The sequence below is a fragment of the Chenopodium album genome, chromosome 3, assembly GCF_948465745.1.
Source record: "Chenopodium album chromosome 3, dcCheAlbu1.1, whole genome shotgun sequence".
NCBI lineage: Eukaryota > Viridiplantae > Streptophyta > Magnoliopsida > Caryophyllales > Amaranthaceae > Chenopodium > Chenopodium album.
Genome location: NC_137836.1, coordinates 81,098,079 through 81,123,577, shown reverse-complemented (window position 1 = coordinate 81,123,577; position 25,499 = coordinate 81,098,079). Strand labels below are relative to the sequence as shown.

Here is a 25,499-nt window from a genome sequence, read left to right as displayed (position 1 = left end):
CTAATTTCCTTCTCTCATAAAATATTTATTTCAGTTCAGTTCAGCTCACTTCGAGAAATGTGAACAGGCCCTAAGGATCGAATATTCAAACTTCTTTCATTTCATATTATGTGCAACAATTGGTAAAGCTGAATAAACATAACATAGTGAATCAAAAAACAAGATGGCACACATTCGAGATTTAAAGACTGGTTATTTTTTTTTTCAACTGTTTAAATCATGAGCTAAATACACTTGGACACTCTCATGGAAGTGTGGACTCAAAACTAAATCAAAATTACACAAAGTATCACCACAAGAAACTTCTCTTGGGGTTCTGAATTTGTTTCTGTTCCTAATTGATTTGGGTATATGAAGAAAAAAACTAAAACTACAATTAATAAAATCCACAAAAAAGACGGAAGCTTTCAAAAGACTTGTCAACGATGAATTTCCACAGGAGGGAACTTGAACTTGTTGGAGATGAATGGTACAGCACGAGACTTCTCCACTAAATCGTTGTAAAAATCATACTCGGCCAAGTAATCGTGTAAGGTGAGCTCCGCCTTTTGATTGGTATGGTAATGATGCTTTGCAGCAGTCGATTTCCCAAACCCGAAAAGACTAACTCTATCACAAACTCCCAATGACAGCATCACAGCCTGCATACCTGAAGAGTAATGGAACATAGACCCATCATGGGCGGAGTTCCATTGCTCTAGAGTCTTGTTCGGATGATCTGCAAACCGTTTTAGTGAGTAATACTTCACAATCCGAGCACACAACATATCAAACCTAGGATCGGTGACAATCAAGGGCGACTTATGAGACGAGTTGCACACTACATAGTCTAGAAATTGAGCAGGTTGGCACATATACATAACAATGGGGGTATTAACCCCATATGGGTGGCAAAAACAATCATCCCTCCTTGCACAAAGATGCAAAATGTTACTATTTACGAATGATAAACTCGTCTTAGAACCCACATTCTTTCGATATGCTTCAATCCTAGCATTATTCAACCGAATCACGGCTTCATGACTATCAATCAACTTCCCATACTCTTTACTCAACAAAATCCCACTATTTCCCACAACAGCACAAGATGAATACTTCTTCTTTACACCCTCAAACACTCCATTATGCTTATCAATAGGAACTTTCACAAGCTCAATCAATTCCTCCATAATATCAGGACTAAACCTCTTCTTCCTAAACCAATCACCCAAAGACCTCCTAAATGTGGTCCAAACCTTAGAAAACTCCGGTGATCGGATATTAACCGGTACCCCCCTCGACGTCCTAGCACGAATATCCCCACTCCTAAAGAACCTCCGCCACGAGGCGAAAGTCCGAAGCCGAGCAACATTTCCAAAATTACCATCCATCAAGTCATCAACCTCCTTCCTCAATTTACCCTCACCAACCTCAATTTGAGCCAATCTAAGCAATGTAGAGTTAAAAACATGCAAATCCAATGGTGAATCTACACTAACATTACCAACTGAATAATCCCCTTCACCATAAATGGATCCAAACCCATTTCTAATTGCAATTCTGCAACCAAAAGTTGCAGCAACAACTATGAACAACAACAAACTAAAAACGGGTCTAACCGACCTTTTCATGGGTTGTGATGAAAAGGCGGTGGACCTAATAAGATTATGTGCTAGAGTTTTTGGTGAATCATTAGAATAGATCTCCCAAATTTTGGATTTTGGCTTTGAAATATAATCTTCATCTTCTACACTTTCTAACATTCAGCTAATCCTCAAAATAATTAACTTATTATGTACTATAAATTATAGATAAATTGAAATCAAGCAGCAAGATTCAAACTTTATATTCACTAATATTAAAGCAGGAATTTTGTACTGCTAAAACTAAAAAAATGTAGCAAAATTAAGAAACTATAGAAATAAAGATTGAAACTTGCAGAAAAAAAAGGGGGTTGCTACATACAGATTTACAGCAAAAGTGTTGAGCAAGAATGGATTTTGGAGGCTGCTGAGAGGAGAGAGAAAGGGTGGAAGATGGGATTTTGAGAGGAATTAATGGGTGGGTTTGTGTTTTGAAAGCAAGAATATGATTTTGAGGGAATTTATTTATATAATATAGTCCTAAATCCTAATTACACGGTAGTTCATATGGGGTAGTATTAATGCATTATAACGGAAGATTCCACGAGTAAAAGTATAAAAAAGAAGACTGGCTTAAGACTTAAGAGAAAGAGGATAACTAAAAGAGATTAAGAGAGCAAAGAAAAAATCACCCAGATTTTTTATTGGTTCTTTGTTTTTGACATAATGACAAGGTAACGAAAAATAATTCCCATAAAAAAAAAAAAAGGTAACGAAAAATAATTAGTCAATTTTCCTCAAAATAATAATAATAATAATAATTAGTTAATATAACTACATAAACACGAACCTAAGCATCCTTGCTTGATAAGGTACAAGCGCCTTTTGATTAAAAATAAACTTAGAAGAATTACGAGTTGACATTTTTTTATAATTTTTTTATTTGATAAAATGAAGGAATAATTATGGGCATCTAAGAAGGGTTCAATTTAAAAATTAAATCATAACTCCATGATTTCTCCATAAATATTTGAGTCTTTGACAATTTGCTTGATTTAATTAGCTAAATTTATGTCAAGGAATATTACTTGTACTTTCACATATAAGAACATTTATTTCACTCCTTGAGAATGGATTCTTAAGAAGACTTATTCATTTGAATTTCTAAAAAGTCGTCCTATAAAATTCTACAAAGTACTTATACTCCGTATTAATAATTGATATACTCAAAATTGCTTAGAAATTCACTAATAATTTATGAAACCATAATCCTTATGACCCCTTAATTTAATGTGTGTTTTTGTAATTTTAACAAAGTTTTAGCATTATTAAGAGTTTTACCAAACTTTATGTCACGTAGGATTGATGAGACTTATTAAAAGTTTTTCATTCCCATAAAACATGGCACAAAAAAGGTGAAAGAGGAAAAGAATGCTCATATCAAAAGTATAGTTTCATTCTATATATGGGTGAATAAATTAATTTTAGTGATTTTGTAGGATAATGAAGGAAATAAGTTAGCCCATAAATAGCAATTCCTCCTTGCTTCATTTGGTTAAACAGATATAAAGTGCAGCCAATAACAGTCTGCAAGAGCAAACTTAATTTTTCTAAAGGATCCAAGATTAGTAAGTTTCAACAAATTTGTGATCTAGTCGTTGTCCATGACCAACTAACCATATATCAACAATTATTGTTGTTTAAGAAAAAGAAAATGGTGAACATTTACTATGTCTTCCCTTATTATTTTATTTTTTTTTTTTTTACAAAAAATCAACATCATTCATTATTTCTGAATTAATTTAGTGGTCCCTGAAAAAATTTGGAATAAAAATTACTCCGTATAAAACAAATATTGGAAGATGAAAGATTGTCTACAATATTTAGTTGAACTCTAACTAGATAGGTTAAGAATTCAAATGGTGCAACATTAACAAAGTTGAGAAGCAAAGAATACATTGGTTTTATCTACTTTTTAAGGAAAATGTGACTACTCTAATTTCATCTTCTCATTATACATGATTTCATAAACCTAATAGTGAACTGGTGAGCCAAACCGTCCCAATGAGAAAAAAATATCGAGAAAAAAATAAATTAAAAAAAAAAAATTAAAAAAAAAAAAAACAAACAAACAAACATGGCATGGCATGGATCATACTTAATAATATAATTTCATTTATTTAAAAAAGTGACCACTTTTTCTTCTTTTAAGATTAATAAAGAGAGGTCAAATTATGCAATTATACTTAACATGACATAACAAAGAAAGAGAGTCAGAAATAGACAAACAGTTTGTTGGCATATTTGCTATTTTGCTAGTACCCCAGTTGTTAATTTCTAATTATATGGAGTAAAAGACTGAGGGTCTGTTCTCATTGATTGAAATGAGCTAAGCTACACTGAATTGAATTGAATATTTTATGAGAGAAGGAAATTATAAGCTGAATTGAACGGAACTGAACTTATTAGAGCTTTAGAAAACTAAAAATACTATGATGATAACAAATCCTTAGTTTATAATTAAATATCTCTATATGTGAGGAAGGTGAGACATAAAATACGTGCTCCTCCAATGTCCCACTCATTATTAACATGACCTAAATCAATAAATAAATGATCAAGTTGAGAAAGATGAGCATCATTATTGAAGATTTAGTTAAGTGGCGTAATTATTAATTAATATTCCCAGTCAATTTTTCAGGGCAATCAGCTAATCGTGGAACATGCTGCCTTCCACTCTATTATAACGGACATTGCTTGTAAATAATGAGGGGCCCTTGCTTACTCCAAGCCGGCCTTTAAAGTTTGGTCTTTTGGATTACTTTCAGCCCATTATCATTCTTTTTAAGGGTCCCTCATTTCATCTTATATTCTCACCTGTCATAGGTGGGAAGATGACCAAGATCATGGATAATATGGAAAATTGGAAATAAAAAAGAAACTGATATGTGTTCGAGTTGGTTTACTAACACTATACTACGAGCTTTGATAACTTATCAACAACGGATAGAAAAAGATATAATTAGCTTAATTGGAATTATGAAGAGGTTTGAAATAGATCATTTACATCAATTATGAAAAGTTAGGACAATACGACTGCTATTTTGAAATCGCGCATAGAGGAGAAGTATACATGAACACTTAGTAGCTTGCTTGACTGAAAAAAGGTCCAAAATTTGTGGAAAACTTTCCCAAAACAGGGAGGCGGCTTATAAAGGAAAGAGGTTTAGAGCATGATTGTGTGTCCCAAGAGTACAGGGAATATAGGCATGTGGTCATGTGGGGAAGGGGAGCACAATCAACACATGGTGAAACTTGCATGGAATGTAATTGACTGATTAAAAGGTGATCATCTCAATACTAACCTCCCTCAACTTGCTTGTTAAGTTTGTATTTTGCTGCCTTTTTCTATTTTTCTCTCTTTCAACTTACTTTTCAATTTATACTACTCAATATTTATGCTTCTAGAAAAAAAAAATAAAAAAAATTTATCCATCTTTTGACCAGTCTACGTCTTGTGGCAACAGCAGGGAGAATGGAGGTAGCATTGTGGCAAGGGCAGCAGCCTATGTTGCTAAAACTTGGGTACTCTTGTTCAATACGGGTAGTCAGGTACATGTCCAAGGCTATTTTGTGAAATCTATCCATGATTTTGGCCCAAAATGAAAGGTTGAAGTGTCCTACCCGATAGGCCAATACCCATACCTAAGCCGCTAAGCATCAAGGATCTGGCACTGGCCCTGGCACAGACACTTGGGATAATATAAAAATTCTGAGAAACTACTACTGAACTTATTTGGAAGAACTAAGAATAACAATCTACTTAAAATGTCATGGAGTCACAGCACTCCCCTGCTGTCTAAATTCCAAGTGTGGTTCAAGGAGCATTACCTCTGCAGCTCTACTAACTAAATTGGCTTGCGCCTTGGACAATAATCACTAAATGGAGTAATAAGTTTACACTCAGTATAAGAGTATTGATTAGTTACCTTGAAACTGGAATGTTTAGCAAATTAGCAATAAGTTTAAACACAATACACATTGAATACTGTAATGGAGATCGCTTGTTCTCATGGAACGTGAGATGATAATTCAAATATAAATAAATGTTCAACCCTAGCTAAACTCTTAAAGAAAACCAAATTTTTTTTCATTTGATCTACATATGAATAAATGAGTATTAGGGTACAGAGTAAGTGAGCAACAGTACAAATATAAATTGTCCAATGCAAGCCCCTACACCGGTTTGCTTATAACCTGCCTACTCAAATTTATTAAAAAAAAAATTAAGAATACTAGGGTCCAAGTGTCCAAAGCATGTTTACGACTTTTTCAGTGAGACAATGAGCTTCTAGACATACAAATCTATTTTCGGTCACAAGAAGAAACACATCAAATATCCACTAAACTGAAAGTCCAAGAATCCTAAATCTAGGTTAGAATCAGAGACAAAAACATAATGCTTTTTCAACAAGTTTTGCAGGGAAGATAGCATACCACTATTTCTCATGACATTAACTTTCCTCATTGCAGCCTTTACCAATGTGTTGTAGGGAATTGAAGATATACTTAAGCAACTGCTACGACATAGGCATTCCAAGCATCTTGCTGCTGGAAACTTGAGACCTCTTCGTATTTATCATCTCTTGAGGAACCAAATCCCCGACTGCTTCTGTTTCTCTCAGTGTCAGGCATCTCTCTTATCCAAAAATGAATAGATCGAAAACCAGCCTCTTCCAAACAGTCTCTTATCTCAGGCAATGACCACCTGGATTTAATTAGAAGTGTAAGCCATAAGCAACTTTTTCACTGTTATCACATTATATGAAGAGCAAATTCAGGAGGGAAGAAATTACTTACAGCCTCCAGCTATAAGAAAAGGCATTGCGAATTTTTTTCTGTGGCTTGTGGAGCTGATAGTGAAGACTAATTCTGGTCTTCCGCTGGATAACATCAAATTCTGCTTGCTCCCATGTATACTACAGAAAAGTAGCCAAATTATATTACTACACCTCACTTTGCATACAAAAGATACTCAGATGGTTAGCTATAGAAGAACATATATGGGCTATTACAGATAAGTACAAATAAGAGAGGATTTTCAGTCATCAGAAACACATTTACAACCCGTTTGGTAGGCAATAAAGCCAATAATAATTGGGATTTATGTTCATGAATTAAAATGTAATTTTGTTAGAAAAGTCTCATGTTAATATTCATGATTATGCAACTTTATCCGCAAACATGTGCTTTTCAATATAGACTTTAATTGTCACTCAATAACATCTCTAAAGTGGTCACAAATGATGGGAAAAACAGATGTTTTGGGAGTGGACAGGCAATGTCATGTCTTATGAGCCATAAGAGCCATCAAAAATTGATTCTGCACCCTTCTTATAAGCACCCGTGCAAAAAAAAAATGTCGTAGATTTTGTTCTGCATATTCAAGCACATCACGGAGATTACACTCCCCTGAATAGCAGAGCCAAGCAGCAAGAATAACTGAGAAGCAATCTCCACCAATGTTAATACTAATCACAGCCAAAAGATAATTATGGACTAGTTTTATATTACATGATCTGCTATGGTAACTATCATCATATTCAATTACACATCTTCATGAATTGACATACAGGCTTTAATTTGTAGAAACCAAAAGGCTCAATATTATCTTTTCCCTGTATGATCCTATTATCCTAATAACATATATAGCATGCTACTAGTCCATGAACAGCTGATATGTAGATAACCAACCTCAACAGTCCACATTGAAGGTAGTAAGGTACTGGTCTAAATTCCAACAAAAATGATAAGTGAAACAAAAGTTTACTATGTTTAACAAGTAGCACAAAATAATCCTCAATTTACTAGTTATCAGTCTTATCACTTTTCAGTCATGTCTCATAACTCACTATTTCAATCTCTAGGAAGATTCAGCATACCTGAAAGTAGCTAGAATTATATGGAAATATGTTAATCATATAGCTTTACAAAAAAAACAAAAAAAAACAAAAAAAAAAAGATCATGTCATAGAAGTATAATAACACTTAGCAACTACAAAGTAAATCACAAATTCTCCCTTTCATTTTAATTGCATCCCAAACTCCCAAGGCTATAAACCAAATCACATAGTTATATTGATCCACCAAAATCTAGATCTAGCAAGTGTTATACGCGTACCGTAAAATTGGGAAATTTCCTCTGGAGCTTTAATTCGTGCTCAGATGAAGTACCACCATATAAATCCATGACAAATATACCACCCTTCTTAGACAAAGCATCAAGGGAATACTTGAAATATGCAACAAGCTCTTTCCGCTTATGCAGGCAGCAGCAACTGTAATTGAAAGCACACACAATATCCCTTGCAGGCAATGAGAAATCCTTTTTCAAATTTCCACCACTAACTGAAGCTGCCGATCCCAGAGAGTTTTCTGATGGATTTTTAAGCGTGGCATCTTGACTCTCTTGGATAGTTACTTTCTGAATCAGATCCTCAGAATTCAATTTGACAATTCTAGCCTCAAGAGGCTGCAAAACATTTCCATGAAAAAGAGAGATTCCGGAACGGATGTCACTGCCAACTTTGTCAACATTGTTCTCCATGCACCACATGAGTGAATCAAGGTCAAAATCTACACCTATAGCAGTCCTCCGAGGATCAGTTCGAAGCCACTCTGTACTGTCAACACATTGCAGAACACTTAGACAGTTAGACTGGATGATAATATGAAACATTTGATAGCACTTGAGCAAACTCGGTCACATATCACTGTACTTAGACTACTGAGATTTTTTTTTCCACATCAGCACATCACAATACAATGCAATTAAACATTTTTTAGCAAGAAAACAAGTGATGTAACTGGTTTGGTATGATGTAAAAAAACTAAGGGGATGGATTTTCATTCACAAAAGTCATTTTTTGTTTAGCACGCCATATAAAGGGAAACCATATAAACACAATTAACGAGAGATAACAAGAATAACAGCAGCCACGATGATCATAGATCATATCCATTCATACCTGATTACATTTAACATTATAAGCAATTCGGTGACATGATATTACATTATCACAGCTGCTTGTGTGAGAAAACTATTATCAGTATAATTGAGGAGATACAACATTATAGTTTCCCCAGTCCTAGAATGAATGCAACCTAAGTAGTGCAATACTATACACTCTAATCTAGATCGATGAAGAATCAAGAATCAAATTACATGAGTTATCAAGACCATATTCTTACACTCTTGTTAATGATTAGATGAGCACTAAGAACTTCATAGCTTTCCATGTCAACTAATTAATTTAGATACAATCCTAAAAGAAGCTAAAATCATTCCAGTCAGAAGAGTAAAAGAAAGCAGAACATGAGAGCTACTTCAAAGAATTGAATAAATAGGTACCCTATAAGGAAGGAAGAAACACGAATTTAAAACGAAAAAAGAAAACACCTTAACCATATGTCTCACTTCTCAATTCCCACATGATCTTTAACACTCTAAACTTGTTCTAAGCAACATAGCCCTAAAATGCTCGGACATAAAGGGAAAAGGAAAGCAAGATACCAAAATGATACACTTCGCACTATATACTCCCAGTACTCTTTTACGCTTTTACGATGCCCTTTAAAATTTCACATTCCAAACTATTGTAAGGGTTTATAATCAACTTGTGTCAAATGCTTAATTATGAAGTGTTCGGACAATATTTGTTCATGTGTATATTAGTGTATCTTTTTTTTTTTTTGAAAACCATATTAGTGTATCTCAATGTAATCAAACAACTTCCCAAAATCTATACATCATAGTTCTTCAAAGTGGTTTTCATTTGTTATTCAGAATTTCAGACAACTTTTAAGTTCTTCCCTTCAAGAAAATCATACTTAAATAAAGCAAAAATAAATTTTACCTAAGAAGAGCAGTGCCACAAAAATCCTCCTGTAGATGAAGAGGAGCTCTCCCACCAACATACATCAAGAAGAACTTCTGCAAATAGCTTATATCCCCTTTTGGTGACTACATTAACAAAGAAACAAACAAATAAATACCCAATTAAAATTCTAACAAAATACCCAATTCAATTAACACAAATTTCTTTAAATTAAGAATGATACCTGAACAGATTGTTGATAAAGAGAGAACTTTGAAGGAATTGACTCATCAGAAAAAGGGTTTTGCTGAATTTCTGGTTCAGATTCTTCTTCTTCCTCTTCTGAGGTCTCTTCATCGCTGTTGGAAAGAGAAAGAGGAGGGTAATGTTCATCTTCTGGAGGAAAATGAGAGTGTCTTTGACGAGATGAAGGTTTCTGTTGATGCTTTTGCTTCTTGCTGTTCTTCCCCATTTTTGGCGCTAGGTTGAAATTACAGAGGTTTTCTGTCTGGGTTTAAAGGGGTTTTGTGAATTGTGAAATGCAAATGGATGGTTGGATTTAAATTCAATTTTTACCGATCTTTTCTACGGAGTAATATTCTACTGATTAAGGATTTTTTTTTGGGGTTTTCTATATAGTAACCCTGTTTTTTACACTTTTCTGCCCTAATATATATCACTTTCTACACTGTAACCCCAATATATTTTTTGTTTCCATACGGTAACCTTCCTGTTATCCTGCTGTTAAAAAATTTCGTTAGTGGGGCCCACTCTCCATTATTAGTTTTTTTTATCGATTTGCGCGTTGAAAAATACTCCGTCAAAGGTTTAGGGGGCTATTTTGGCCCTTAGAGATCCAAATTGAGCTCAGATTTGGCAAAAAAATAACGTAAATGCCTTTCTACTCATCCAATGCGGTTTTGTTCTCTCAGTTAGACAGTCACCGTGCGTAAAAAACTTTTAATCTTTACAAAGTTGTGTCCGGGTAGGAGCATCAATAATGAATGGTTCTTAAGGAGAGATAAAATCTAACAGCTACTTTTTATGTAAGAAATGAGAGTTTTTTATTTAGCGATTGTGTTTTTGGGTTCTGAAATAAGCAATGGATTTTAAAAATAAGAAATATTGCTGACTAGGCTCAAAACGACATTTGCTACTACCGAAATGTGTGCGTTTTGCATGGCTTGAATTTTTTTAAAAAGTAAAAGCTAGCTTTGGCAGTGGTTAAGATATATTAAGAACTATTGCATTTCTTAGGTTACATAGAGGGTGAATCTTAATTGGAATTCTTGATGATATGGAATAAGAGAGAGAATAAGAACTACATTTTAAGAACTAGTGCATTATTGATGCTCTAAGACAAAAGGAATGAGACCGTAAGTAGCTCATAAGCCACAAGCAGCTCAACTCAGGCGATTGTTGCTCAAAATTCAATTTAACACGGATGAGTTGAGCAAACTTTCACTCGACTTGATAAGCTAAGCTTATGAATAAGTCAATAATTTTTATTGTGAGCCCAAGTCAAGCGAAGATTTTGAGCAGATCCTAACAACTATCAGCTTGCAATCATCTCGTTCAATTAGAATCCTAGTTTGATAACAGTGTAGGAGTTTGAAATTTAGAGGAATAAATAATGTTATTTCTTATTACTCTTTTTCCTAGCTTGTTTAAAGACATTTTGTGAATATCAAGAGTAGATATACACCTAAAATAATCTCAATCTTGCAGAAAATTAGAGTTTTATTTCATAGCCACAATCTTGCAAGAACAAAAAGAGAAGATGAAGAGGATTGGAACAACAGTCGCCTAGTTAATACTTGTGTAAATAAAATGATATGCAACAAGGTCGGAAATATCACTTCCTTAATTTCTCACATTATTGAAATTAATCTATGAACAACTGGCCACAGGCAAACAAATGATCCATAAATCTAACAGCAACTTTATCAAAAAGACTACAATATTGAACTCGTTTGAGCCTTTTCAGCAAAACTCCTGCTCCTTTCATTCAGGGTAGAAGAATTGCACGCGTTACAAGATGGTTTTATGAATTGAACAAATTATACACCTACAAGCCTACAAGATTTGATATAATCAAATGCTAACATATGGTCAAGAACCAAAACTTTCTGCTTATATGACTCATGTAACATTAATTCATAAAACATGGCATGGAAATCCTGTATCAGTTTGCAAGAGTTGAGCCTCAAACCATCAGCTTATCAGACCAGTTGTCACATTGACTACATGAGACTCCAATTATGCAGCCACTGCTACTTTTTCTACTTTCTTAGCAGAAGTTTTTGGTGTTTTCCCTACTGGTGGTGCTTCTGGTTTCTCAATTCCTTCTACGTCAGTTATTCTCAACCTAGTGAGCTCCTGCAAGTCCATTTAAACATTAGCAACTGTCAGTTTTGCATGAGGGAGGTTGAGTAATGTCATGATTTCATGAATCTCAGTTTTGCATTACCTGTCGGTGACCTTTGGTCCTCCTGTAGTTCTTTCTCCGCTTCTTTTTAAAGATGATAACCTTGGCATCTAAAGCCTGAAAATGAGAACGTTAACTTATAATAACTCCAAATTCACAATAAAATCAGATATTCCTGCAACTCATCCAAATTCAACTTTCATGTCAAATATTAATTGCCTTGCAAATACATTTCTTTTACAAACAGTAAAATAGTAAACTCAACAGATCCGAGTAATCAACAACCTGATGATATATTTTACTGTATAATGCAGTTTCTTTTGAATTAGAGGTTCTCTTAAATAGACCTTAGACTCTACGTCCAGGGATCATAAGTTCACTTATTTCTACAGGTGTTCAAACCTCGCTTTCAACTATTATACTACAGAAACATGAGATCATATGCAGACAGCATTGTGGTTTATCATGCTAAAATTCACTAATAACCACGCCAAAATTAACTGATTACAATGAGAACCAGAAACCACCTTTTGTTCAGATAAATGAGATAGAGATGATCAAACATTAAGTGGCAATATAAGGCCAGAAATAACTGATTAACATATAAAAAAATTAAGTTCCAAAGATTTCTTACATGTTCCTCTACAACAGCGTGAACTGCAATCTCTGGTAATATAGGCCTCCCAATCATGGTTTGGGTTGGTGTACCCGCCATCAAGACCTTATTTAAGATCAACTGCAAAACACCGAAATGATGAGCTCAACCAATCTGAATTCTTGGTATGATATGAGGAAAGTAGCTGTGAGGAACAATTTGATAAAGTAGGGAAATAAAAGTTATTTTGCACAGACACTAAAATCAGGGCATGCAGGTAAGAAAAGAGAAACCTACAACAATCATTTTCAAGCATAAGTTGTGAAAGTTTAAAGTCTGAGGACATATGTGACACTTGTCAAACTCAACATCACTTCAATGTTAGAAGAAGCTTGCTGCCAAGTATACACTTACTCAGTCTCCTCTTTCAGTATATGTTCAACTGATTTGAAAAGTAAGGATCACCAATTTGTAGAGCACTATCAAGACGTAACAGAAAGCATGAAACTAGGATTTTCGAGACACAGTAGGAATAGGTAGTCAGGAAGACACTGATTGCTTATGGTACTAACAAGTCAAGTTCACCACCAATGTAACAAACCAACCATAATTAGGCGGTCTGCTTAGCTAGCACAATTATATATTGCTCTTTTATGTGCAGCAAAATAAGGACTTTATCATAATTGATAAAGGATGGACCTTAAAGATCTTCCACAAAAACAACAAATGCAGGGTAAATAAGATGTAGCACCCTTGTCAAGTCCCTATGCCTTCATACTTTAATCAAGCAAAAATTCTCTTCAGAGCAAAAGGACCGAGATCAACTCATTAACCCAATACTAATTCAACCCATCTAAGCTAATCTAGTTTTGGTTTTCTGTTTCTGTTGATAATATTGAACTATCAACCATTATTTTTTTCAGTTTCTTTTTGCTCACTCACTCTCACAGTTCCTAGTTGGAAAAGCAGCTCCCATGTACTAAACATTCATTGCTTCACCATAGGAGGGATATTGATATCCGCTCAATTAACAGCTAAATGACGACACCATACTTATCCAAAAGGGAGTTCCCACCCCAACCTAAAAATGCAGAGTAGACTATATAATCATAGTTGTCTCTAATTGCTTCGCAGTTGTTCCACTCCCAAGAAGTAGCATAATTTCAAAGTTTCAAGTTCAACACGATCATTATGAATTATAGAGTAGCTAGTAAGCAATTCTAAATACCAATGATGAAGATCAACATACAGATCAAAGTAAAAACCAGCATAAATCTTTCAAAATCCAAACAAGTCAGCACACCTACTATGATAGGCAATGTTCATGTCTAGCCAATAAAACCAGTGAATTTCAACGCCTGGAATTTCTCTACATCATCATAGCATATCACATCAACTCCCCGGAAACCGAAACCCGAAAATGCAACACCAATTTATAATCTATTATTGATAGAATCATCAATCACTGAACATAAAATCAAGTAGAAAAACGAATTACCTTATCATTGACCTCACAGTACTTGAGCTTCTCAACATAGATGCAATCCCCATTACTCACCTTAAATTGATGTGATCCCACCTACACCCCAAAACAAATCAAAAACCCCAATTAAACCCTAAAATCAAACCACAGAAATTTTCAAACAAAACTTATAAAAATAAAAATCAAACCTGAACAACTGCGAAAGCGGGTTCATAGGGCTTAAAAACCCGATCAGTGGGTAGAAGCGGCCCGACAACCTTGTACCCAATATGAGCAGCTTCTTCGAGTTTATCCTCAACGAAATACGATCTATCAGCAAGATTAGATGGTTCATTTGATCTTTCTACCTCTTCTTCGCTCGAATAATCCTCCTCTTCCTCATCATCATTATCATCTTCTTCATCGTCTTCATCATCTTCATCATCGTCATTTTCGATGATTTTAGGGTTTTGGGTGCGGGAAGAAAAGCTGCGAGGGAGGAATGAATGAGGGCTGAATTGAGGAGAGAGAGAGTGAGGGAGGCGTTGAAGAGAAGGAAGGTGAGAAGTTAGGGATTTGAGGGAGTGAAGAGAAGGAGATTTGGAGAAGAAAAGAGGGTTGAAAGAATGGCGGGTGAGAGTGGAGAAACATCGTCTAGACGCCATTGTTGATGGGTTGAAGCTAAGTTGCAGTATTTGTTGTTGCTGGAAATGTTGGGGGGTTTTGCTCGACAGGAAGAGAGGGAAATTGGTACTCTAGGGTTTAGGCTGTTTGAGCCATTGGGCCAAATTGAAGGATTGGAGCTCATGCCAAATACCAAGTACGGAGGGTTCAAGGTTCGTAATCAGCCCCATGGCTAGGGTGATAATAAATTCGGGCGAGTCCGGACATTAACATCAAATTTCATGTCTAAATTTGCAAAAAGTGGTGGACTTGTCGAATTAAAAGTCCTAGAGGTGTCAAATTTACACCCGATCCGAAAAATATCCGATTTAAATTTCGACTTATAATTTAGTATGACTCAACTTTGAAAATTAACTCGACTCGACCTCATCAGACCCGATCCGAACATCCAAATTGACACCTCTGGTTAAAACTAACTTTTAGGGATTTTTTGGATCGGATTGGGTGTTTAACTAACAGAATGGTTATATGCTTGCCCAAAGGCCCCAAAACCACCTTTTTTGAGTCTAAGTCATACTTGATCACCTGCATGGCACAATTATCACAAAATTAACAATACATATTAGTTATCTTCTTAGATTTATTGACAACGAACAAATGCATCACTTTTATCAAAAGTCAATACCGAGCAAGTTTAGTGGACTTGGTGGGGATTTTACCTTTCGAGCTATGACTTTGAGGCCACAAGTTTGAAGCATACCTACTAAATTTGCTTGAGAATTGGGATTCACGAACCTCTCCCTTTACTCTTAGGTGTTGACTTGCATTGTTAGATTGATTTAACCAGTGAGAGATACTTGTAGTTGATATGATTTTAAATGACAATAGATTTGACTCACCCAACAATGATATTCATCTAAATTGGCACTTGATTTAGAATAAAATAAAATAAACCAATTTTCCCAACACAAGTTATTACTACAGTTTGTTACTAACTTGTGGTGACTTAACTTGTTGCTCATTTTATCTCACTCGTTGTCAACTTAACATAAAACATATATGAAATCACAAAGTAGACACAAGCACACAACCCATATGTATTATGTACTCAACCTAAAACATATTAAACAAGTTTAACTTAATCTCGAGTTTAATTTAATTGCAATGGTAAACTTATATATTAAAAAATACTTTACTACTCCATATTATTAATATAAGCTCGGTTTTCTGGTTTAAAAACCTATTAAAACATGTTGTTCCAATCATATAGTTTCTGTTTGCAATTAAATAAGCTTAATAGTTAATAACATGTTATCAAAGTTTGGTCTTAAAATGGAAAGTGTATTTATATTGATTTGACTTGATCAGACTTAATATATACATGTTAATTAAGCCGAAACTTAATTGACCTAAAAAGTGACTCAACTTGAATATTATATAACCTTATAATTATTCGACCCAATATGCCTCAAACTTGAATCATCCATCGTAAACTTGCTATAAACTTGAAATGACACAACCCCAAACCAAATTTGAATTTATCATGAACAAACTTGACATAATTGAGAAAATGATCACTCAACATAACACATAAGCTTAACCTGATTCAAACCAAACCCAACTTGGGGGGCAAGATTGACTCAGTATGACCCAAGACTTGTTTTAACCTAAATTGAACCGAATGAAATATCATGGTAGGAAATCCAAAAAAATTAGTTAAATGCCAATCATGATTGAGATACTTAAGCTAAAGCTTGTTATGTTCATCTTAATTTCAGTTTAGTTCAATTCAATTTAGTTTCCAATTTCCTTCTCTCATAAACAATTAGCTCTATTCAGTTCAGTTCATCTCCATTCAGTTCAATTTAGTTCAGTTCAATAAATCGGAACAAACTCTAAGAGTCTGTTCTCTTCAAATTATTTTCAGTTCAGTTCACTTCAGCTCCAACAAGTTCAGTAGAGTTTTTAATTTTTTTTCTTTCATAAAATATTCAATTCATTTGAGTTCAGCTCTAATAAATTTAATTCAGTCAATCCAGTCAATTAGAATACATCCGTAATCATGATACTTTTCTATTTTTTTTTCCAAGGTGTACAAAATCCAAAAAAATAAAAACCCAATGAAAGCATCAAAGGAAAGAACCTTCCTAAATCTGTCATTCAACTCATAGGCTATCTAATCCACCACCACAAGGGTGCGCGTTGCACCCTTTTCCTTCCATCAATTTCCAAATTCCTCGTCTTTCTCACGCGTCACCTTCTTTTGAATCTTCTTCTTCAATTTCATCATCAACCTCCGATTTCTCTCTCCTAGGTTTTCTTTTGCACAATTCGATCAATCACAAATCAAATTCAATCGAATCGGACCATCGCCTTTATGCATCCCTAACCCTAATTTACCCAATCCAATTTAATCAAATTCGTCAATTATGTACAGCAATTTCAAAGAACAAGCGATCGAGTACGTTAAACAAGCAGTACAAGAAGACAATGCTGGAAATTACGCCAAAGCTTTCCCTCTTTACATGAATGCATTGGAGTATTTTAAGACTCACTTGAAGTACGAGAAAAACCCTAAAATTCGTGAAGCAATTACTCAAAAATTCACTGAGTATCTCCGTCGAGCTGAGGAGATTCGGACGGTTCTCGACGAAGGAGGAGGTGCTGGACCTGCTTCTAATGGCGTCGATGCGGCTGTTGCGGCCCGGCCGAAGGCGAAATCCAAGGACGGGGAGAATAAGGATGGGGAGGATGCTGAGCAGGCTAAGCTGCGCTCCGGGCTTAATTCGGCGATCATCAGAGAAAAGCCTAATGTAAAGTGGAGTGATGTTGCTGGATTGGAGAGTGCTAAGCAAGCTTTGCAAGAGGCTGTGATATTGCCTGTTAAATTCCCTCAGTTTTTCACCGGTTAGTTTGGCACTTTTTATTTTATCTTCATAATTTGATTTTGCAATTTGTTTGAGAATTGTTGGTTTTGGTATTGAATTTTTGGTGTTTGATGATTCGGAAAGTATGATAATTTGGGGTTGATTCTCTATTATTTTAATGATTGATGAATTTCGACAAAGTATGATACTGTAGAAGTTAGAATTTGATGGCTGGGATTTTCTTGTCTTGTAAGTTTTGTATAAGATTTGAGGCTATTGTATAATTTTGTTGTTTGGGTAGTTTAGATATGCTGGTTTTGGGTATGATTTGAAGTTTTAAGTGGTATGAATGAGAGTTTGATCTTTTTATGCTTTAGTAGTATTTGTGTTAATTGGTTTTACTAATGATCACTGGTCACATTGTGGGGCATTTTGCTCCTTGATTTGGGGAATGCAAGATTGATTTTAATTGTAACTATTGATAGTTGCTTGAGAATAAATTCAAATTATGGTTTATATTTGGCTATTGGTAGTTCCTTTTGTTGTTTTGGTTTGGGTATTATAAGGTCTTTGTCCTATTTTACATTAAAACTCCTCATTCGAACTCATTAGACCTTATATAAATCATACTAAACTTTTAGCCTTTAATTGTACTTATTTTAATTTTGAGTCAAACTTGGAAACCCTTATATGAGGCTCACTTCTTGTGTTTGACTATTTGATGGGTATGGTTTATTATATCATCGTTAGAGAAGAATGAGACAAGGAATTTGTTAACAAGATGTAGCTTATTGGTCAAAGAAAACTTTTTTTTCATTTGAGGTGGCGGTTCACTGGACACAGATTTTCATCCTTTCAAGTTTAGGGATTTTGGCCATGTTGAACAGCTTTTCAACTAGCTTCTTTAGTTTTGTGTCTTTTGACCCTACTTAAGGTGAAAATTTGTGTTTATCGAAGTAGTGTCTTAAGTTAGCTGTTAGTTGTTGAGGTTTTTTTTGGAGCTGCTGAAACATGCAGATTTGGAGGTAGAAGTAGCTATAGTTGGGAATATATGGAATTTTTTTTACTTACCCAACAGCTAATTCATTGAACACTCATTGTTTAATTTAACTAATAAGGATTACTTTTGCCAAATAGCCCTTTAGTTATACTTGATTCTTCAGTTTATACAAATTCAAAGTTTTATACCTCTACATGGAGATCGGAAGCCCGTTAGAAGTGCCATGTGTGCAATAAGTTTGCGTTGGTTCTCCGGTGTTAGCTTATGCCTTGTCAATGGTTGTTGATTGATTTTTACTTGCTAAATTAACTATTATGTGTGAATATTCGTCTTATCAGCATTTATATAGGGTGCTTGCTCTTTTTAGAATATGAGACCATAACTTAAAGAGTGCTTGCCTTTTTAGCTGGTGCTCCTCATAAAGAGTGCCGAGGTGTACTTTTTATGTTAATTTTTGGTGTTTCCCAGCTGATGTTATGAGATTATCATTCACACTGTGTTGCATGTTGGCATAAACTATTCACAAATCAATTTTTGATAGCTCATGGTATTAACCTTTTTAGGTAAAAGACGGCCATGGAGAGCTTTTCTTCTATATGGACCACCTGGAACAGGAAAATCATACTTGGCCAAGGCTGTTGCAACTGAAGCTGACTCAACATTTTATAGGTATACAGTGTGCTCTGATTTTATCTCATTATGATGTATTTTTAAGTTGTTTTATGTCCTTTGGAGAACTTGACTACTTTTTGGTGGAGTCAGGCATGTTTAGCTTTTTGTTTACTTAGTATGACTTTCACATTTGTCAATGTGCAACTTTAGACCATTAATATCTTTGTATCAATAAGTAAAAATTATAATAAGTTGATATTTTCCTTATGTTCAAATCACAAACGACGGCCTATGGGGGTTGTGTTGTTAATGTGGCCAAACTGAAGAGGTTAGGGTAAGTTTATCCCAAGACTGAGATTTATACTTCAGACTCTGCCACATTAGATTTCCACTAATTTTTAATTACTTTTTTATTATTCAGACTCATACAAGACTTTCTCCAATTTCACACATTATTCCAAGACCCACTTCAGATTTACTTATCCAATTAATATTTATAACATTAATTTATTTATATATTTATTAATTATTTTAGTATGGTGAGTTGGCAACTCACTATTGGACAACATAATTATTTTTGTCCATTTGTATAGTCTCAAGATGGGTTTTGGAATCCAAAACTCATCTCAAGACTATATGTAGTCTTGGTAGAGATTATTGCTAGAATCTTACTCAAGACTTGTCTAAAGACTCACCTTAAGACTAGGGATAAACTTACCCTTATACTGAATTTAGTTATAGTTTGTAAAGCGTTGACTTGATTACTGTACTAGCTCCTCTATGGTAAATAGGCACGTAAGAAATAACCCTCTTAAGTAGTCTTTAACTACTAGAATAAGTTGTTTCCTCAACCTTGCTATTTGGGATTGATACTGGGTGCTTTTTATCATCGTTGTTCATTGTACTTCTTCTCAAGATCTAGTTCCTCCTATTGAAAACAAGTATAGTTTTTTCAACAAGTAATGGTTCTCCCTCTATAATTAAAATGGCATGTATATAGCCTCTCCAGGTGCAATTTAAGAGCTGATGCAGCACCTTCCATCTTGTAGCTTTGGTTCACTAGATAACAAAGTAAAAGATGGGGAGGATCTCAGTTTTATCTGCTCATTTATTGCATATTATCTATTTTCTATCTTCTTGTTCTCATCGTTAATGTTTCCCTCTGGCTTAATGCTTGTCTCTTTGTGCCACTATTTTATTTTAATTGCTGTCTGTTAGCTTTTTGGCTACAGCTGCATCACCCATTCTGTATTTTGTTATGTGGTATCAACTAGAATCTAGTGACACATTGGTTCTACTCAAATGAAAATTATGAATTAAGTTTCAACTCCCTTTTTTTTCCTTTTTCTTTTGTATAGTGTATCATCTTCAGATCTTGTATCCAAATGGATGGGTGAAAGTGAAAAATTAGTTTCCAATCTTTTCCAAATGGCCCGTGAGAGTGCTCCTTCGATTATCTTTGTTGATGAAATAGACTCATTATGTGGTCAACGAGGAGAAGGAAATGAAAGCGAAGCTTCCAGACGTATCAAGACAGAACTCCTTGTGCAAATGCAGGTTATTTTGCTTTACGATCACTTGGTTTGACATTTAGATAGTTCTTTCATGTTGTAAGCTGTGCTGATTTGCTATATTCGTGATAACTCTGTTTTGCTACGCTAGCCTGGTCTCCTTTTCCCATTCCCCAACCATTTTTCCCTCATGACATGAGAAGTAGCTAATCAAATATCCTGTTCTGACTCTTTTGAGATTAAATGACTCACTTGTCTTTGTGTTGGTTAATTTTCATCTGCTAACTTGTCATTTTGGGCAATGTCATTTTGTGCTTAGAAAAATTCTTGTGATGAGAAATTAATTTGCAAATGATGTATTTTGATCTGAGCCATATTTATCAAATTTTTATACCTTTATTACTTCCTCCTTTTTTTTAGTTGCATCACTTTTATTTTCACAGACTCCTTTGCAATTTTTGGAGTAGAGAGAGGTAGAGAAAATATAAATGGGGCCCCATGTGGTAGGAGAGAGATAGAGAGAATTTATTAGTTAAAATTGAAAGAGATGCAACTAATGTAAAACCCCTTTTTAGGAAAGTGATGCAACTAAAAAAAACGGAGGACATATAATTTTTTAGATTATCTGTACCAACTTGCGGCCTGTCAATTTCTGACATACTTCCTCCTTTCCAATTAATTGACACGTTTTACTTATGACACTATTCATAAACTTTGCTTTGACATCCATTTGTGATTTGTAGATATGAAAAAACACATTGGTGTAGGATCTTGTTAGATTTGTTTCAGTGTGTTCTTAATTAAAATTCAATTTTTAGTATTTTTTTTTACAAAAAGTATAATTAAAGATATTTTTTTATTGAATTAAGCTTTGCAAACGTGATCTTAATCAAGAATAGAGAGAGAATTATAAGAGATCATTGAATAAGGGGAAACCTTACTAGAAAATTATGTTGAGTGTTTGTTTGGTTTAACATGGGAAGTAATATGTCTAGGCATTAGGAAGGTGTTTCTCCCATATTTTTACAATTTCTACTAGCATTGAGTTCGAAAATATAGTTCTGTTTGTTGAAGATAGGATAATCAAAGATAATTTTGCTGTTAATTAAACAAGCATTTAGGCTTTCACGTGGTAGGGTGTAGTGAAATTACTGTGATGAAAAACTATCTGATAATTAATCCTTCTATCATCCTTCAGTTCTTTTGATTCTCACCCTCCCCTGCCTTTAAATTTGGATGAGCTGGATGTATTGGCTTTGACTTGTACTGTTAATTTGTAACACACCATTGATTGTTTTTGCTTGTTGATTTCTGCTCTTTAACTTTGAGATGTTATACCTAAAGTTTCTGATGCAATATTCCTTAGGGTGTTGGACACAACGATGAAAAAGTTCTTGTTCTTGCTGCAACAAACACACCGTATGCTCTAGATCAGGTACCTCTACATCCACATCCCTTTCTACTTTGCACCGAGGGATTTCTGTACCTATATATCTAAATGGATTATATCTGCAGGCTATTAGGCGACGTTTTGACAAGCGTATTTATATCCCCCTACCAGATCAAAAGGCTCGGCAGCATATGTTTAAGGTTCTTAAATGTTTTTATTCTTCTAGCTGCCTTGTAGTTTCTTAGCCATTTCTATATTTGGAGACATGCTCTGTTTTACATGCTAAAATAAAATTCTGCTCATTAAATGTATTTTGTGTCTTTTGTGAACTCAGGTTCATCTTGGGGATACCCCTCACAACCTGAATGAGAGTGATTTTGAATTCTTAGCTCGTAAAACAGAGGGCTTCTCTGGTTCAGATATAGCTGTTTGTGTAAGTGCTACAAAGACTGGAAATACTAAAATTAGTGTCTCTTTTTAAATTTATATGTATTTATTAATTTATATTTGTTTGTATCATATTCTTTCCTATTTTCTTAAAAGATTGTCTTATTGTCCATTATATTTATGCCTGTTCACAGGTCAAGGATGTACTTTTTGAACCTGTTCGTAAAACCCAAGATGCAATGTTCTTCTTTAAGACAAAAGATGATGTGTGGGTTCCCTGTGGACCTAGGCAGCCAGGTGCTGTCCAAACTACCATGCAGGATCTTGCAGCAGAAGGACTTGCTGCTAAGGTATGCGCTGAATTCAAACATCGAGAAAGCTATCATCATTTATTGCTTATACTCTGTAGGACAAGCTGATTATTGAGGCTTACTCTATATTGGCTATAAATATACTCAAGCAATTAGACTTCCAAATTGGTGTTCAATCCTGTATACTTCCTCCGTTTCTATTTAGTTGACGCGTTTGATTTAGGCACATATATTAAGGAAAGGAGAGAGAGTGAGAGAGAATGAAAAAGCAAGCAAGGTAGCTTGTAAATGCAAGGTAAAAAATTTATCCCAAAAGGAAACGTGTCAACTAAAAAAAACTTCCTAAAAAGGAATACGCGTCAACTAAAAAGAAACGGAGGTAGCATTTAATAGTATCAATTTTGCTATTGATAAAGGTTTTCCGACTGAATGATTAAACAGATAGTTTGTCCCTCCTCAAATCTATTGGGTACTGAATGTTTAAGGAAAGCATGTGATGCTCTAGAGCATGAAATAACAAATTTGAGTGCAATTGCTTATAAAAAACAGTTTCTCAAGCTGATTTGAACTTTATTCAAAGTTTTGAATTGTAGGCTGTAGTTCTGTGGTTATTCTTCTGTTTTTTTCCCTCCTTTTTCTGAACTTAAAAGATATCTTCACTCAATTTGCTAGTCATGACATGGTTTTATGCTGTTATGGTTGCTTTTGCTAATCACAAGACAACGGTCTATTGATATATGGTGTGAATTTTAATGCATTTTATTCCTCGTTACAGATTGTTCCGCCCCCGATTACAAGAACAGATTTTGAAAAAGTTCTCGCCCGGCAGAGGCCAACTGTGAGCAAATCAGACCTTGAGGTTCATGAGAGATTTACAAAAGAGTTTGGAGAGGAAGGTTAGTTTTTCTGAAGGAAGGTTGCCATGTCACCACGAGGAGGTTGCATAACTTCGTAATTTAATTCTTGGTATTATTTTCAAAGGAATTACTCTCCCTGCCCCTTGTAAAAGAGCAATGGTGTAATTCACTCTCCTCTTGTATTTCGATTACTCTGATATTTGATATCTGAAGAAATTGTTTTGTCTGCGGTTGAAACAAGGCCCTATAATTGTGCATTAAGTTGTTGCTCATTAATTTGTGTATCAAAAGAAGTAGCCTGCTTGGCACTCGATGTTTGACAATCTTTTGTAAGTAATACAGTACATGATACATCCAATCTTTAATTACAGACTTTGTAAGTTTTGATCCTTTTTCCACTTTCATTTATACGTATTTGCAAAACAGTGCATCAGTCTGCGTCTGTTATTCATCAATATACCTCGCAGTTTATTTGCTTCTGCATGACTTTGCACTGTTCATATAATAACTTAAACCGTATTGTCAAATCACATTTTTTGTTTTTTCATATTAATGGTTGCTAAATTAGTATTAAATATATGTTTATAATTTAAACTTTTTATAGCATACTTACATGTTTCCTTGTTAAAACAATCAAACGCAGCCTGCCTAGTTTAACTAGGTCCATAAATCGAGATGGAAGGAATACAATAGTTGAGTAGTTTCATTGAACTTGGTTAAACCTGTTTGCATCTATTGCTTACAATCACCATTGTAGTGGACTCAAGAGTCCAATCAGTAGCGCATTCGGTGGACATACGTATGCCTGATCATCTTTGTGACCCTTGCCTGCCTCCCGACGGTCTCGAGAAAGACAAACCCTTTCAAGAAAAGGGCTGAGAGATCTCACTGTCATCTGCTCTCTCTAAAACTTAAAAGACTTAGATGGTACAATTCTGTCACCTCCGACCTCTCATGCATTATGTGAATGACTTGCTAGTTGATATATACCATTTTGGTAAATATTTGATCACATCCCTATTTAATAATAGCTAAAGGTAAAAGCTAAAAAACAAATAAATTTGTCTTAAAGAAAGTTTAGCACATCATCAGTTAATATTAATTGTGTGATATTACATAGTAGATAATTGTGTGAAGTTAAAAAAAAAACTACAAATTCAAATTGCTTACAATTACTTGAGCGACAACCGGGCCAATCATTCAATGAATGGCACATATGACTTAAAGTTATTTCTGGTCTCTAATACAATTCTTGAATCCTCCATTGAGCTGTTGCTATGAATAAATTACACCCCTGGAATACATCCCATGATCCATATGGCACGATATGCTATACATAGCTAAATATAATACCCGTATTAAATTTTATGTAGCGGCATGGTAGGAGATATAATTGTGACTACTGATTTGAACTGTTGAACAGAGGGAGTACTAGATACAACATGAAGTATCAGCCATTTACTTGAAAGAGAGTTCATTGTTTTATGTATACATATCACTCGTAAAACTGTAATGTACGCAAACCTTGAACTCTCATACCTCCATAGGATGATATAGAGCTTTGATGTTCAGTTGCTTGTATCCATACCCATGAGTGTCTTTGTTGGACAAGCTCCTGAGGTTGCTAAAAACAGCTCCTAATCTCATACGCACTCTGAAAACAGGTTTGTTAGCTATGCTGTCATGCTCTGAAAGCGGCATTTAACTTTCCCTAGGTCATTCTTGCATGGAAACTTTCTGTTTCAGGAATCGGTCAGTAAAAGAATTCCCGATTAGTCAAAACATTGATTCTTACAGTTTAGCAGGCATTCTGCAAGTAATTGCCTTGCTGGAACTTCTAAAGAAGAAACTCTTCTACACTCTGTGTAAAGTTCTCCTTGCCCACCTATGGATAGACAATAATCAATAAAAATATATCTGAGGGTTTACGGAATAGAGAGTTTATACAGAAGAAACATATGACAAACCTTGATTGATAGGTTGAGCTGCAGCCTGCAAATACCTCAATCATCCAGG

The 25,499-nt window shown here is 34.7% G+C and overlaps 3 protein-coding genes and 1 pseudogene across 4 annotated transcripts; 1 reads left to right on the top strand and 3 right to left on the bottom strand.

The window, feature by feature from the left end:
* Positions 1-173: 173 nt before the first annotated feature.
* LOC145624458 (beta-1,6-galactosyltransferase GALT29A pseudogene) lies at positions 174-2,085 on the bottom strand (annotated as a pseudogene).
* Positions 2,086-5,696: 3,611 nt separating this feature from the next.
* LOC145619322 (uncharacterized) lies at positions 5,697-9,957 on the bottom strand. Of its 2 annotated transcripts, none has more exons than XM_081673998.1 (5): positions 9,684-9,957; positions 9,479-9,585; positions 7,744-8,245; positions 6,423-6,541; positions 5,697-6,330 (listed from the first exon to the last, which is right to left on the bottom strand). In XM_081673998.1, the coding sequence occupies exons 1-5, from the start codon at positions 9,909-9,911 to the stop codon at positions 6,132-6,134; spliced, it is 1,155 nt and encodes a 384-aa protein (XP_081530124.1). In that variant the 5' UTR covers positions 9,912-9,957; the 3' UTR covers positions 5,697-6,131. The 2 variants fall into 2 exon arrangements, with proteins under 2 accessions (XP_081530124.1, XP_081530132.1); XM_081674006.1 differs by having other exon boundaries at positions 6,203-6,330; positions 6,419-6,541.
* A 1,401-nt stretch (positions 9,958-11,358) lies between these two features.
* Positions 11,359-14,704, bottom strand: LOC145619313 (large ribosomal subunit protein bL21m-like). Its single transcript, XM_081673986.1, has 5 exons — positions 14,134-14,704; positions 13,961-14,041; positions 12,502-12,603; positions 11,910-11,984; positions 11,359-11,818 (listed from the first exon to the last, which is right to left on the bottom strand). Exons 1-5 carry the CDS (start codon positions 14,587-14,589, stop codon positions 11,699-11,701), a joined length of 834 nt encoding a protein of 277 aa, XP_081530112.1. The 5' UTR covers positions 14,590-14,704; the 3' UTR covers positions 11,359-11,698.
* A 1,991-nt stretch (positions 14,705-16,695) lies between these two features.
* Positions 16,696-23,872, top strand: LOC145624457 (protein SUPPRESSOR OF K(+) TRANSPORT GROWTH DEFECT 1-like). The gene is made up of 8 exons (XM_081677490.1): positions 16,696-17,455; positions 18,979-19,084; positions 20,386-20,584; positions 21,905-21,973; positions 22,054-22,128; positions 22,263-22,361; positions 22,510-22,665; positions 23,402-23,872. Exons 1-8 carry the CDS (start codon positions 16,978-16,980, stop codon positions 23,525-23,527), a joined length of 1,308 nt encoding a protein of 435 aa, XP_081533616.1. The 5' UTR covers positions 16,696-16,977; the 3' UTR covers positions 23,528-23,872.
* The last annotated feature ends 1,627 nt before the right edge of the window (positions 23,873-25,499 follow it).

Bases quoted from the DNA above. Each gene is read 5' to 3' on its own strand.
- LOC145619322 (XM_081673998.1), bottom strand. From the start codon at position 9,911: ATGGGGAAGAACAGCAAGAAGCAAAAGCATCAACAGAAACCTTCATCT. The intron at 8,246-9,478 runs GTAAAATTTATT...ATGTGTTGACAG, and splicing joins TGTGGCACTGCTCTTCTTAG to TACAGAGTGGCTTCGAACTG. The intron at 6,331-6,422 runs GTAAGTAATTTC...AATTAAATCCAG, and splicing joins TTTTCTTATAGCTGGAGGCT to GTGGTCATTGCCTGAGATAA.
- LOC145619313 (XM_081673986.1), bottom strand. From the start codon at position 14,589: ATGGCGTCTAGACGATGTTTCTCCACTCTCACCCGCCATTCTTTCAAC. The intron at 14,042-14,133 runs GTTTGATTTTTA...TTTGGGGTGTAG, and splicing joins CCGCTTTCGCAGTTGTTCAG to GTGGGATCACATCAATTTAA. The intron at 11,819-11,909 runs GTAATGCAAAAC...ATGGACTTGCAG, and splicing joins GGACCAAAGGTCACCGACAG to GAGCTCACTAGGTTGAGAAT.
- LOC145624457 (XM_081677490.1), top strand. From the start codon at position 16,978: ATGTACAGCAATTTCAAAGAACAAGCGATCGAGTACGTTAAACAAGCA. The intron at 21,974-22,053 runs GTACCTCTACAT...TTATATCTGCAG, and splicing joins CACCGTATGCTCTAGATCAG to GCTATTAGGCGACGTTTTGA. The intron at 22,666-23,401 runs GTATGCGCTGAA...TCCTCGTTACAG, and splicing joins CAGAAGGACTTGCTGCTAAG to ATTGTTCCGCCCCCGATTAC.